Raw genomic sequence first — 14,845 nt, forward strand, 5'->3', positions numbered from 1 at the left:
GCAGAAGGCTCAGTGGCTCAAGGTTTGGACTCTTAAGTCACCTCAAGATCAATCAATGAGCCGTGGTAGAGATCATCTTCAAATCGAGGGACTGGTGATGATGATGATTTTTGAGGGAAACTGGAACTGTCCGGGTTCTCATGGACACAAGGTCACACCACATGCTTATTTAATGGTCCTCAACCTTTTTTAGACTGTAGGCACCCCTTTTTTAGACTGTGAAGCACCCCTTGCAAAACACCAGCTCTTAGTTTTCGCTGTTTTTCTGGCCTCCAGAAATACATCTGAGCTGGTTTTCTGATGCGACTAGCTAAGAAAACCACAGCTCTGGATGCCTGTTTCAAATCTCTGGGTTTATGTCATGAACTGTGTTTGCACACCTATTAGTGCTAATATTGTCTGGCACCCTGCTGCACCCTTGAAAAGATGTGAAGGCAACCCAGGGTGCTGTGATCACATCCTACCATCCCAGCTTGAGTAGTACTGGTTTAACCCCTTTCTCGTATACTGACACAATCACTGCTTGGCGTGGCGGGGGGCAGCATTGCCAGGTCTTAAATATGAAATTATCAAATTGGAAGCTCAAATTATTGTATTTTCTGAAAAACAAAACTATTGTACACTAAAAAAACCCTATGCAAATAAGTATGCAGATAAGTCTTTTTCTTATTTAATTTATATTGCTCACTATAACTTTCCAGTGAGCTAGTGAGAACTAGGCCACCAAAATCAAAGCATATCTTTACTTTGAAGCTAGCAGTCATGTGAAAAGTGTTGGCAGCAAATCTGGAAGTTGGTTAAGGCTCCCTGAGAATGACTTGGGTTTTTGCATATGCTGGATCACTTAACTGCCTAAAACATTATTATCAGATATCCAGGTTATAGCTCTATTGATAAAGAATTTTTTGGGGGACAAAAATCTTGTGATCTAATAAAAGCTAGCCCCTCTACTACGAGTCCTGATTGCTTTTCCAAAACTTACTGTACATTGTGAACACTTTTAATATTTTTGATATTTTAATAATAAAAAAGTAATTAATAATTTTAAATGCACGTTATCTATAATAGTATCTATTATAATATTAAATATTAGCTATTATACATTATGAAGTAGAGTTGAAATTGTCATAGAAATATGCTGATGATCGTACACCTTGCAATGCTGCTCTTCAGCACCACGGCGGACCCAGGCAGGTAGCCACACTCCCTTCCAGAGCCACTGCCGCGCGGCATTCTGGGACGTGTAGTCCAGATGGTCGCTAGGGTTAGAACGCGGCAAGGGGTGAGGGGGGAAAGCCCTTCGCGGAGGGCGATGGGCGGCCGCGAGGCATTCTGGGACTTGTAGGCTGGGCGGGGCCGCTGTCGCCGTTAGAACACCCTCGGGTGGGGAAGGGACTAAGCCCTCAGCGGAGGGCGATGGGCAGCTGGCGAGGCCAATGGGCGAGCGCAGGTTGTCGGGCTCGCTGCCTCATTGGTTAGCTTTGTGGGGTGGGGGCGGAGCTCGCGGTGGCGGGACAATTCGACGCGGCACATTCCTGCGGCGCAAGCAGGGGGGGGTAGACTGCTCTGAGCCAACCGCCGACGGGATTAGTGCGGCGGCTTTAGTCCTGCGGCGTCCCTGCCTCCCCCTCGCGGGACTAAGCCGCTCTAATTCCCCGCGCGCGCGCCGGGGCCGCCGCGCCATGGAGCAGCAGCAGGAGCTGCGCGGGGGCTCGGCGTGGCCGGCGCCCGGCCGGGGGGGCCGCGAGACCCGGCTGCCGCGCAGGAAGGGACCCCCCGGCGACCCGGGGGAAGCGGCGACGGACACTAGGAAGCCTAAATTCGTAAGTCGGGGCTGGGAGGTTGGGGCTACGCTCTGCCCTACAGTCCTCGGGGTCAGGCCCTTTTCCGCCTCTCCACCCCGTCTCTGGGTAGCCCCGGCCGCCGCTTGGGGCTGGGAATAAGTTCCTCAGCCCTGGGTCAGGGCTGTTGGTAGCAGACAAGATTCTTCGGGTAGATGTGATCTCTCTTATTAGACCCACTGGACAGATGGAAAAATTGTTCTTGGGAAGCTTTGGGGTGCAAACGTCCTTCTTCATGCACAGGGAGAGTCTGCTGGTGTTGTGTGCACTGGGCAGGCTAGTATATATTTAGTCAACTTCCAGGCAGCTTGTTAGACTCCCCTTGCGCTCGAAGAACCTTGTCGGCCTCAGTCCTGGTTCCTGACTTCAGCCTGCTCTGCCCTGGGCCTGATGGCTCACCCGGCTCCTGGGTGGCCGGCTCCTGCTCTGGTGCCTTGCAGTTTGCTTCCCCCGTGAGCTGAAGCTGGTTGAGACCCAGTAGGAAAGATGGGGCTAAAGTTGCTTCCCGGTTCCTTTTTTAGAGCTTGACTTTATGCAGTTGAAGGTTGTGAATCTTGAGCATGTGGAATTCATTGCTAATGAGAGGTGCACCAATATATCGGTTGCCTGTCGGATCAGCACCGATAAAAAGGAAATGTCTGTTACCCACTTGTGGCTTTTTTTTGGCTGTTGTAGCTGATAATGTTCTCCGATAATTATGCCTTCTGGCCGAGGCTCCTGGGCATCTGGTTTCCCTCCCATGAGCTGGGGTAACACACAAGATATGCTCCCATCCCCTCATCAGCATGCTGGGGCAGGCTGGAGTGGAGCAGCTGCTGTGATGTCCTGGGCACTGGCATGACGCAGACTGGGGCTGGGGTGGGCGCTGTAAAAGGTGCCGAATGCCACAGACGTGACTGGGTCAGGGAGGGGTGGGCAGAGTTGAGCTGTCCGGCGCAGCCCAGCATGACTCAACCCGTAGTTAATTTCAGGTATTGGATTGGCATTAGCCAATATGGCTGGTTAATAATCGGCTGTTGTTATTGGCCAAGAAAATCTTTATCTGTGCGCCCCTAGTAACAACCTTTAACCAAGAATAAGGAGTCAATTTCAACTTCACGTAGGACAGCTGTGCCCAAGGAAGCATACGCATGCGAAACCTCCCCCCCAAGAAAGGTGCCACCAGTAAACTTCTGGCTGTGGGCTAGACCTCAGATGGTTATGGCAGGGTGCCTCTTTCATGCCCCTGGCTAGTAGGGGTGTTAAAGTCACTCAGGAACGTCAGCTTTGTAGAGGGGTAAGGGAAAAATTGCACCTGGCACTTCTGTCCATTCCTGGTTTCATGCTGTCAATTTGTCATTTGAAGTACCAGTACAGAAGCTCTCATGGAGTGAATATACTAATGTATGCTTTATATCATAAGGGGCAGACAGGCACTGGAGTTTGCTTTGCAAATCTGTTTTGCAATATTGTAGAGAGACAGCATGATATATTTTTATGAAGCTGCCTACCATCCTTCCTTGAAACAGTTGTTGTAACATTTGCATCTTAAAGTCATAGGCTGCTTGCAGATATGGAACTTCCCTTCCCCCCCACCCAAAACTGAGCTTTATTTTACTTTAAGCTCCATGCACTCCTGCGCCGAGCCCAGCACATGCCCAAGAGGCAGCATGTTAATTGCATCCAGCTTTCCCAGCATTTGTATAGATTGGGGGCTTTAATGGGGCTCTTTAATGTTCTCCCCCCCATGCTTGTCAGTGCCCATAGAGAAGAAGGGCTGGAAGGGACTTCCAGAGGTTGTCTAGTCCAAGACCCTGCCTGAGGCAGGATTCCTATCTAGACTGTCCCATAAAAACCATAATAGGACTACCACTTTCATACCCGGCACAACAAACCTAGTACTTTAACCTGCCACAGGTAAAGCAAGGGAACCATGGCAGCTAATGTCCTTCTTCTACAAAATGTTGGTTTCAACATGCTCTCAACAGGTCCCAAGTAGAGGGCCATGCCACCTGCTACAGAGGAAGGCAAAAACCCCCGCAGTCCACACCAGTCTTCCAGAGTTTTCTCTGTCCCACCTGAAGGTAGAACAAAAACAGTTCTGAAGAAGCTTTCTAGGATTTACTTTTCCGGAGTAGAAGAATAATTCTGTATCTGATTCATAGTTGTAGTTTGTGACTCACAAGAATTCGGTGAGTGTGTGCTGAATCACTAAAGGACCGGTGAGACTTAAATGAAGGAATGTGAAATACGGCTGAATATGCTTAGTTGGAGCATGGAAACTTAGGCCAGGGTGGCAGCCAGAGTTCTGAATATTTGAAATTCCAGTGTGGAGAATCCTAGATGGGGAGGTTCTTGTTTGGCAATGAGGCCAGAGGAAAAGGTGAAAAGGATGGATTTTTGTGCTAAGCTCTCTGTAGGTGCATAGCCTTGGGACTGAAAAAGTCTTTTCACTTTCCTGGATCTTAATGGAAACAAGGTTTGTGAAGTACCCAGCACTGCCTTGAAGGTATTAGCCCTGAAACTGCTTAACTTCTGTCACTTTCAAGGTTTCTAAGAGGAGCTTTTTAATAGCAGCTTTCCACTTCTCTATTTCTGACATTAGTTAAAGGGAATAGAGTTGTGTTAAAAGAAGACTGGTTGAAAGATGTTATGCAATTTAGTATTTTGTGGATTTGCCTGAGGCTTGTTATGGTATAAACAGCAAGGAAAAAATTGTATGGTGGTGTTAATGCAGGTAAGTGAATTATGTACTTATGAAGTATGCATATGCAAGGGGAGTAGACTGTACACTGACAGCGACTATAAGGCCCCCTCTACAACTTGCATTTAAAGCATGATTAATCAGATGATCACACCTTAAGTTGTGACCTAGCTGCACATTCAACCAGTTAATGGTGCGATAAAATATATAAGTTATACAGTTATTCCACAAAAAAAAGTGTAATAATTCTGTAGCTTGTTTTAATCATGCCAGTAATTGAATGTGTGGCCAGGTACTCCCCAATGGCTGGGAGCCCCATCAGCTGAGGGGCTCTCAGCCACACAGGTGCATCACCCGCTGCCAGCCCTGCAGCTGACAAGACTCATGGTGGTGGCAACCTTGCAAGCTGTGGGGCTTGCAGCAGGGAGAATGCTGTCCCTTCTGTGAGCATTCCCCACTCTGCAAAGCCTGCAGCTGACACCATTGTGGCACTCACAGTGAGGGCAGTGAGGAGAATGCTGTTCCCGCTGCCAGCCTCTTGAGGGGCTCGGGGTTTCACACACTCTGGGGGATCACAGCCTCACTCCATGGATGCTGGGACCCAGCTGGGGGCTGGCGCTGGAGGTACACTGTGGCGACCCTGTGTCTGCATCTGTAGGATGGGGTGCTGTTGGGACCCAGAGTCCTTAGTTGTTGAAGCTGAAAGTCCCCAGAAGCTGTGGGACTTGCAGCCCTGTCTGGGCAAGAGGCTGTCAGCCATAGGGGAAACCCTGCTACATGTGCAAGTTAAAGCTCAATAGCAATCAGCTATAAAGTTAGTACACATTTTTGAGGTTTAACTTTATAGCTGATTTGAGCTTTTTATTGTGTGATAAGCACTCTGCACATGTAGCTGGTCTCACTATAATTGTGCAAGTAACCAGTTAATTGCATGTTGTCTGTAATGTGTAGAAGGGGCCAGATAGAGAGGGGCTGACTCCGTAACTTTGTGGTTAGGGCACCCATGTGGGACTACAAGAAATGATCCTGTATTTTACATGCAGTCATTGGCTAAAACATAGAAACTGTTCTGGGGCTTTGTCAGCCTGGGTGAGTGATCCTGCACCTTAATTGCTAGGGCAGGTTTCTTCCTATGTGGATTCAGTGGCCTTATGAAATACTGAATTCTTTTTGCACTAGTTTCACAGTTTAACCATGGCTGGGGAGAGGCACTCCACCCAAAAGATCATCTGGTATGGTGGTTGGAGTAATTTTCCAGGAGGTAGGAGCTGGGTGCTTGAACCTGTTTAGATAAAGGGATAAATTGAATTTAGGTCTCCTATTTATTCAGCAAGTCTTCTGACCACTAAATCGTTATAAAGAATGGTACTGTCAACAGCTTCACTTATTCTTTTGGTCAGCTCTCAGAAGGAGTAGCTGCAATGGCAAGACCGGGGAGTCCAATCTTACTGGATGTATACTATGTATATTCTAAAAATGCCTTTGAGACTGAGATCCAAAAGGGACTTAGGATGAAGGAGGTCTGATCTTTGGGGTCCATATCTAGACCTAGGGTTTGCAACCTATGGCCCAAAGGCCAAATAAGGTTCACAAAAGAATTGGCTCTGGCCTGTGGTGGCATGCAGCTTGGCCATGCTGGTGATACCCCTTGGCAGTGCCTGTCTTGCCAGTCCTCCCTATTCCAATCTTCCCCTCAGCCCACTCTCCTCTCGCCCAACAGTGGCAGGTGCCATTGCCACCAAATTCAGACCTTTATACTGCCATTTGGGTGATGGTTGTGTGTGGCAGCAGCAGTAAGTGAAATTTGGATGCTATGGAAGGGAGTGGAGGCACATGGTAATGACTAGGTTGCAAGTGGTCAGCCCACCACTCAAAGGATTGGCAGACTTTTAGATCTAGGCAGAAAATTGCTGAGCCCTGAGCAGGCTAGGGTTGTAATTGGTATGTGACTGTGTAATGCTAGATGCCCTGGGAGCCTCCTCTTACTTTTCAGTTGGAGGTTTTTAGGATTGCAGTTTTATACTTAAAAGTCTTTTTATATCTGGAATTAGATTAGCTTCATATAGTGTGCAAGTTCCAATTCTTATATTCGATACTGGCTTTTAAAAGTGCTCCAGATGCACATATGTTTTAAGCAGGGTTAGACTGATTTATTCAGAACTCAAACTTTTAAGCATGTTTCATCCTTCAGAGCTCAAAAATTGGATTAACTTTTGACTAACTTGTTAAGGTACTGACTCAACTCCTGGTGTTCGATGTGTATGTTGTGTTTTACCAGTCCCCTCTAAATCCTGAGCAGTATTCCTGGTCACTGGCTTTGTGGATGCCCTTGCGGAAATCATTTCGGCTCTATGCCTCTTTTTTTCCTTTTTGGCCAATTTCTTGGCAAAATGCCTTTGTTTAAAGTAATTTGAAATCTATAGATAAGAAGTGCTCCATAGGAGATTTAATAAAAAAAATAAAAACAACAAACAAGCCTGGTAATATACTCTGTATCACAAAATCTGAGGCAATGGTATAACTCCTATGAACACAACTTTGTAATCTCTAGCTTTTTACTACTTGAAAATTAATGTGTTAACAGGCTTATTTCCATGAACACTAGTAGAAGTTATGAACAGTCTAGACCAGTAATTCTACCCTCCCCCTGCTCCATTAGGGTGCTATGGCATTGCATTGAGATGCCTTTAAGGATGCCATGGGGTGCTGTACAATATTAGCATTTTTAAGTGTGTAAATGTTTGCGCATGATTCATAACATAAACCGAGAGACTTCAAATAGGAATCCATAGTGTCAAAAACCTTTTGACCAGCTGTGGTCTTTCTGAGGCATGTTTAAGTGGAAGAATTGCTTTCTACCCTCCCTGTGTAGGCTAAAAAAAAGAAAAATGAAAAGCTGTCACTTTAAACGGTGCCTTGAGTCTAAAAAGTTCGAGAACCACTGGTATAGCCAGAACTTCTGTTTACGGTTGCAAATGTTAACTAGTTTAAAACAGCACTAGTCTGGTAGAAGGGCATAAGAATACGCACCTTTGTACTGATGCCCACATGGAAAGTCATTTATGTGCCATGACTACTGCAGGCTGCTTCCTTGTCTGGCTCCCAGCTTTTCAGCCCCAGCTTAGGCTTCTTACGACTTGGTCTTCTGATTCTTGGGCTTCTAAATCCAGTCTGCTCAACAGCCTCTGGTTTTCTGCCAGCCTGATTGCTTCTGACCTCAGAATATTACTTCATTTTGTGCTCTCTAGAGATTGTGGAGGTTTTTTTTTACTAGGTTATTGAGTTCAACATCCAGGCATTTTGACTGATTTTAGATATTTTTTTCCTTTTCCAGTTTGGTTGAAGTAAAGGTGGAATGAAAACAAGCTAGTAAGGGCGGAGGGAGAGGCCACCTTTCCTCAGCTTTGTGCTTCCATAAATATTCTTATGGTGGCACAATGGTGAAGCAAATAGACATCTACCCTTTTATACCACATATTCCCAAAACTTGTGGTGGCAACAAAGTAGTAGTAGGATGTGCTGCTGTGGCACTGTAGTATATATTGTGGTACACATCTGTTTGCTTGATGGTGGGAGGGCGCAGACAGCTGGAGCTGCCCTGTGCAAGTGCTCTGCAAGCTTTAGGGGCCTGGTTTTGTGCACTCCAGGGAATTGCTAGGCAGGATGGAGCACCACAAGATCTTGGAGCACCTGTCTGGCTTTCCCAGCTCAGAGAAGCATCCCAGGGGATCTTGGGGTGTGTCTTGATTTAAGCAGGGTTTTCCTACTTAGGGAGACACCCCTGGGATCTCTCAGGCACATCTCCTTAAGTGGAGAAAACCTGGGGCTCCCCACTGATAGAGATGTACTTGGCAGATCTCTGTGGGAGCTGGGGATTCCCTGGCTCTTGCGCTGTCCCGGGGATCTGCACCACCATGTTTTGACACATGCCTCTGCAGAACCTGATATTGGTCCTGGCATGGGGCGCTGGGGATTCCCTTGCTCCTGAGCCACCATACACCATAAGTCATGCTGACTTAACCTTCACCTGGAGGGATTGGTCATTGTGGGTCCTGGCAAGGAGAAGCAGGGAATCCCTTGGTATAGGGAAAATATCACCTGAGGGGTGATGTGTTTTGCCCAGGGAAGCAAACCAGCTGTGGCAGGACATGTCTCATGGCTCTTTTGTGTGGTGATGTATGTTTCTAATCCTAACTTTGTTACATGATTAATCTGAAAAATTAGTCTCTTGATTGACACGTTGTTTTGTATAAGCAACTTCCACACCTGTGTTATAACAGGCTTGATGAAGAACACTGTCTGACTGATATACAAGTAGACTATAATTCCACTTGGGGCATATCTCGATGGCTTTGGTAGCTCTGCTGAGCAGGCCACCAAGAAGCATGGCCATGCTCTGACTATGCCAACCCTGGAGGAGGTCATGAAGCCACCCTCAGAGTTTCTTTGCTGATGGTAAATCCTTTGTCTCTGGCAAGCGTGGAAGGTGTGTGGGTGTTGGGGTGGGGAGGGAGAAGGGCTAGGACACATTCATTTCCAGGTTGGATTCCTGGGACTTGGGTAAGCAGAGCCATGCCTTTTGGTTGTGTGCTTGGAGTACCACAAGTACTGAAGACATACTGGCACTTCCTTAAAGCTGCAGGCTGCGCAACTCCACTTGCTGTTGTACTTCTGGCTTTGAGGAAGGGGGGGCAGAAATGCCCTTCTTTAGGCATAGGGAGAGTTTGTTGTCTTCAGAGATAACATCCTTGTTAACAGCAGTATATGGAGATAAGAGATAACAGACCTGATTACCCCCACCCCCATCACCCCTTTGTCTCTTCAAGTTTATGTACATATAGTCCAATCGTTACCTTTCTTTAAAAGTGCAGTTTCGCGAAATTAAATGAATAAAGGATATCAGACAACAAGAAATGCACTTGTAGAAAACAGTGATTAAATCGAGGCTTCCTGACCAGTGATTTAAATTTGATTTAAATCAAATGTACTCCGATGCTATGAGTTTTGTTTTGTTTTGTTCAGAAGGGTCAAGATTTGTAGTAATATTTGAAAAGATAGATTTTTTTTTTTTTTTTAACTGAAGAGACAAGTATATTTGAGTTTCCTTTTGAGGAGATAAGATGGGAAATATTGGTAGTGGTTGGGAAGGTGAAATGGCTCTAGGATGTATAATACACAGAATGTAATTATGCAGTGTGCAACATCCATTTGTTTCTTGAGTGTCTCTTCTGATGCAGAGAAACCACAAATAACATGTAAGGAATCTGGAGCCCATGTAAACTAGCTTGTTGAAGGCATTGGTAGGTGCACCTTGAAATCCTTGGGCATTTATAGACATGCTCTGAGGTTGGTGGGGGTACTTTGATTTCATAGATTTCATAGACATTAAGGCTGGAATGGACCTTGAAAGATCGAGTCCAGTCCCTTGCCCCTGGGGCCGGAAGTCAGCTAAGGTCAAAGGATCCCAGCAAAATAAGCATCCAAATGTTTCTTAAAAGTGTCCAGAGTAGGTGCTTGCACCACCTCTGGAGGGAGTCTATTCCAGGCCTTGGGGACTTGGACAGTAAAGAAGTTCTTCCTTATGTTCAGCCTAAAACGGTCTTGCAGGAGTTTATGACGGTTGGACCTTATTATCCCTTGGGGTGCTCTCGGAAAGCTTGCAAAGAACAATTTTTCCAACTGTTTAGTTGGTCTAATAAAATATATCACATCTACCCAAAGAACCTTGCCTGCCTATGTTCTCTGGAGATACAAGTCCACAGTCTGAGAACTGAAACTAAGCATCACAGAGATGCTTAATGGGATCTTCTAGACTGAACACTGAGTCCCACTGGGTAGAGTGGTTTTCTTTACTCTTTAAGAATCTATACAGGAGACTCTGGGAGCCTCAGATTGGGCCTCTCGTATAGTACATGGCCTGTTCTGACCCATTTATAAAACTTCTGAAAAGGCTACATGAATATATTGTCTCAAACAGCATATACTTAGAAGTTAGAATTCCTGTTCCATGATTATCCTTATGTTTTTTTTTAAAAAGCATCTTAACAAAAAATTTAAAAATATGATTACATTGAAAATGTGATTAAATAAAAACTCTGATTTTTAATTTTTTTTAATTGTTCATTTTTATCCACCCCACCCTGCATAGCGTTCATTCACCTCTCCCAAATGTTTCAAGAGTACTCAGAACTCATCCCCAAAATGTTTTCTGAAATAGCACTCTCGTGAACAGGTGTTCCCCCAGATCCTGATGCACACCACTTTTATATACTTATAGGCTACCACCAGGTCACCCCTAAGCCTGCACTTTTCCAGGCTGAAGAGTCCCATGGCGCTCAGCCTCTTTATAAGGCCTGTTCTCTTGCCCTATGATCATGTGCATGGCTCTCCTCTGGGCTCTCTCAAGCTTCTCCACATCCTTCTTGAATTGCAGTACTCGAGCTGCAGTCTCAGAGAACAGTGCTAATTAAAGCACCCAGAGTGTCACATGCATCAATGTCCCCGCACTGAAAAATGGCAGCAGGGCACTTTGAACTAAAGCATATTGAACAAGCTTTAGTTGAAAGCACTCCGCTGCCATTTTTCAGCATGGGGCCACTGATGCATGTGATGCTGGAGTCGTCTGGAGCATGGTAATTGCTATTAATCGAGTTTGCTTCGATGCACGGTAATTGCAGCTTGTTGGAGCAGCCTCCCTGCATGTGTAAAGGAGCCCCTTATGGGTCAGGATAAATTTCAAAGTGAATGTAAAAGGAGTCATTCTTTTGACTTCAGTGGAAGTGAGACTGTGCTCATGACTAGTCTTTAGGCACTGTTTGCATTGTTACATGTCTGAATAAATCACTTTGAATACTAATGAAAAAGCTGTGTGTATTGTGAAAAATCTATTCTTTACACCAATATAGTGAAAAAAGAATAAACATAAGCTGTTCAGGATATTTAGATTTCAGAAAATTTAGGTGAAAATAGAAGTGTTTTTCTTGTGGCTTGCATCAAAATGAGTTTTCTTCCCATCCCAATACAAATATGTTTAATTATGGAGGAACTGAATTAGTGATGTAGTTATGGCAAAGTAAAACCTTGAATCTGAATTAGCCTGTTTTATGGGAATGATTACAGAACAGATGTTACCTAAAACACCTTATCGCAGTTTTGTGGAATTATACAATTCTTCATACTGTTATCATTGTTGGCTTAAATTAATACATGGGCTTATGGTATTAAATTTTATTGCTGTATTCTAGTGTCTTCTGTAAATTATAAATTGAATTCAGAATAGCCTTCTTACGCAGTACAAATTAATACACTTTAAACTTGTTTATGTTTGAAGAAACTAGCTACACAAAGTATAATGTCAAGGTGACTTAACCCTTAATTACACTTTTCAGACTGCATTACAAATTAACATTTAAAACAAGGTGTATGCCTGTATACATTACAGGTGTAAGTGAAAAATCAAAGCAAGAAATATTATTGGAATAATATTACCTCTGACTGAGTACCCACAGGAACATTTGAGCAAAAGCATGCCCTTTCTAGAATAATTTAAGAATAGGAGGAACCACTGTAATTATGCAGTTCAATACCTGCATAAAACAAGTCGCAGCCCTTTCTTGTAATTCCTGCTGGATCTGCCCTGTGGAGCCACTGGAGCTGGTCTGTAGAGCTAGAGGACTTTGCCTGTGCCTGTGCATATGCCCACACTGGGACCAAGAGGAGCTTCCAGCTGCACCCATGCTGCTGCTGGGAGAAGTGGCACTGATTCAACATGGGTTGGGCGGTTTTGACCGTGGGGGTGCTTTCCCTATGCCTACACTGGGGTCTTTCCACTGCTGCTTCTCCTAGTTCCTGATTCCTTAGCTACAGCTGGTGGGCAGCTGTGTACTGCATCTGCACTGCCTTCCCTCAGCCTCCCATTACTTGACAGTGTCATGGATGCAGCTTCCAGCCACTGGGGATAGGCAGCTTCTCGCTATGCCATGCCATAGCTATGGAGGGAAAAAGAATTGAAGATGAGAAGAAGTGGTAGCGGTACAAACACAGTTTGCAGAGATCTGATTCTGGTGCAGCTCTGCACCAGCTGGAAGCTGTGCCTGCGCTGTCATCAAGGAGTGGGGTGTTGCGGGTAAGTGTTCGAGGTGCTGGCATAGATCCCATTTGCCCTGGCATAAGCGCAGAGAGAGCCCGTGCTGCTGAAACCACCCAGCCTGTACCATGGCTGTGTTGCCACTGCCTCCCCTGGTCCCTGGCTGCAGCTGACGGACAGCCATTCTGGGTTATGGGCAGCTGTGAATTGCATCTGTGCTGCTGCTGCTTCCCCCCAGCCCGACCCTCCCAAGTTGTATGTGTCATGATTCCTTTGTTAGACTGGAGTCGGAGGGCTCCTATACTTGTGCAGGGACCTGGCTCGGATGTGCTGGAAATCCAGTGCATCGGAGCAGACTTGATTAATTGAGTCAGAAAAAAAGGTGCTCCAGCAGACTGCCATTACGTGTATTAGCGTCCCTGCACTGAAAAATGGTGGCAGGGCACTTTGAACCGAAGCTCATTCTATGAGCTTTAGTTCAAAGTGCCCCACTGCCATTTTTCAGTGGGGGTGGGGGGGGATTTGCTTAGGTGCTTTTAATTTAAAGCACTTGTTAATTAAAGTGCCCCTCCCATGCCTCCCAGAGTAGCGTAAAGATGCCTGCATTCGGATTGTGTTAGAAAAACAAGATGACCCTTGAGAAGCATATGATCTTTCCCTAAGCTTAAAAATAGCCTTTTGCTGACAGTAAGCAAACTTGTTCTGTGTATTTTGTAACTCTGTAACAGCAAGCAAGAAAACAAAACCCCAAAGCTAGTAGAAATTCCCCAAAGATGCCTATGCATATATGCCTTATGCCTATGTATACCTATATTTGCATATGTATAACCTGTTAGTGTACAAGGTGCTACCAAACTCAGACTGGGGGAACTCTTGGTCTACTAGGCCCTGAGTAACCCCTCTGCAGAGAAATAAATCATCTTGCTGACACTCCCTCGTTCTTTGCCTAATTGATTGCAGCTAGGAATGAGCCCAGAGACGGGAGGTGGCCAATGCTCCTAGGTGTATGAGCACACCCTTAGGTGTATGGGTGCTATGCAGTAGCTGGCCAATTTCCCCCACAATTGTTCTGGCCTGTGGCTTCTAAAGGATTGCTAGCCCCTGCTCTTTGATATGCCAAATAGTTTGAGTTCCTTGGGATAGTTCTGTAAGGAGGGATTAGGTCCAGATTCACAAAAAACGCAAGCAGAATTTGGGTGCAGAAGTGCAATCACAACTCTCAATCAGCATGTTCAGGTACCAAAATGTTGTCACTGAAGTTCCTCAAGTTCTGTCACTGCATGACCAGAACGGTAGCCATTTTGACAAGGATCATGAGGCTTGGTGCTTGTCTGCTATCTAAGCATTTTTGGTATTGGCAAGTTTTGGCATCCTTAAGCTTAAGTCATCTGACAGACTAGATTCATTAGGCATGCACTAAGGCTGTGTTTGCTTCCTAAGGAGCTCCTTTAAATACAGAAACAGTTTTGCACCGAACAAACAAACTAGCAAACAGAAAGGTGTTAGCCTGGGGTGGACAATTAATTGGGCTGAAGGGCCACTTAATGAGTTTTGGTGAGCTGTTGTGGGCCAGGGTGGGGCGGGGCTGACCAGGCGTGGCAGGGAGGGGCGCTATCTGGCCTAGGCACGTCTGCGTCGCACCCACCAGCTGGGTTTGGTAGTGGCAGCAGCGGAGACACAGGCAGTGTCAGCTGAGCAGAGTGAGCTGCTGCCGCAGGGGCTGCTGAGAAACCAAGTCTAGCTTCTGCACCACCCCAGCTCTGCTGTGTGCCTGGGGCTGCAGGACTGGCTGCATGTGCCATGGCCCAGGCTGCTTTCTGTGCCTGGGCTTAGCAATTTGCCGTGGGCCAGATAGAATCCCTTGGCAGGCTGGATTTTTGCCCTTCTCTGTGTTAGTCCTTCTCCAGGCAGTAGGAGGGGCCTACTGCTTACAAATGTAATCTAAGATCAGGTAGTTGCTGCACTAGTCTGTTACCCAAGCCAAAATGCAATTAAAATGGCACTATGTAGTGGAGCGTGCACCCCTCTCTGCAAACAGACAGGACTCCGTATGAGAACCTCATAGTTAGCTTCCCATTAGCTACCTTCCAGTGGGAGGATCTTGGCTACACACCAACTTTATGGAAATAGGAGACTCCTCCCTAGCTAGCTTCTACAGCCATATGGCTGGGGGCACCTAAATCTCAAGCCTCCAGGCTTGGGCCTGCATGTAGGATGCCTGCCAAAGGATCTGGA

The 14,845-nt window shown here is 46.0% G+C and overlaps 1 protein-coding gene across 2 annotated transcripts in view; it reads left to right on the plus strand.

The window, feature by feature from the left end:
• The first annotated feature begins 1,496 nt into the window (after positions 1-1,496).
• Positions 1,497-14,845, plus strand: part of DIAPH3 (diaphanous related formin 3) — a 485,008-nt gene continuing 471,659 nt past the window's right edge. For both annotated transcript variants that reach the window (XM_090024704.1, XM_090024695.1), the window contains exon 1: positions 1,497-1,823. In XM_090024704.1, the coding sequence (XP_089880830.1) occupies positions 1,683-1,823 (141 nt within the window). In that variant the 5' untranslated portion in view covers positions 1,497-1,682. The remainder of the gene's footprint in view (positions 1,824-14,845) is intronic.

The sequence above is a fragment of the Crocodylus siamensis genome, chromosome 1 (assembly GCF_052110815.1).
Source record: "Crocodylus siamensis isolate JL-2025a chromosome 1, ASM5211081v1, whole genome shotgun sequence".
NCBI classification, from domain to species: Eukaryota; Metazoa; Chordata; order Crocodylia; family Crocodylidae; genus Crocodylus; species Crocodylus siamensis.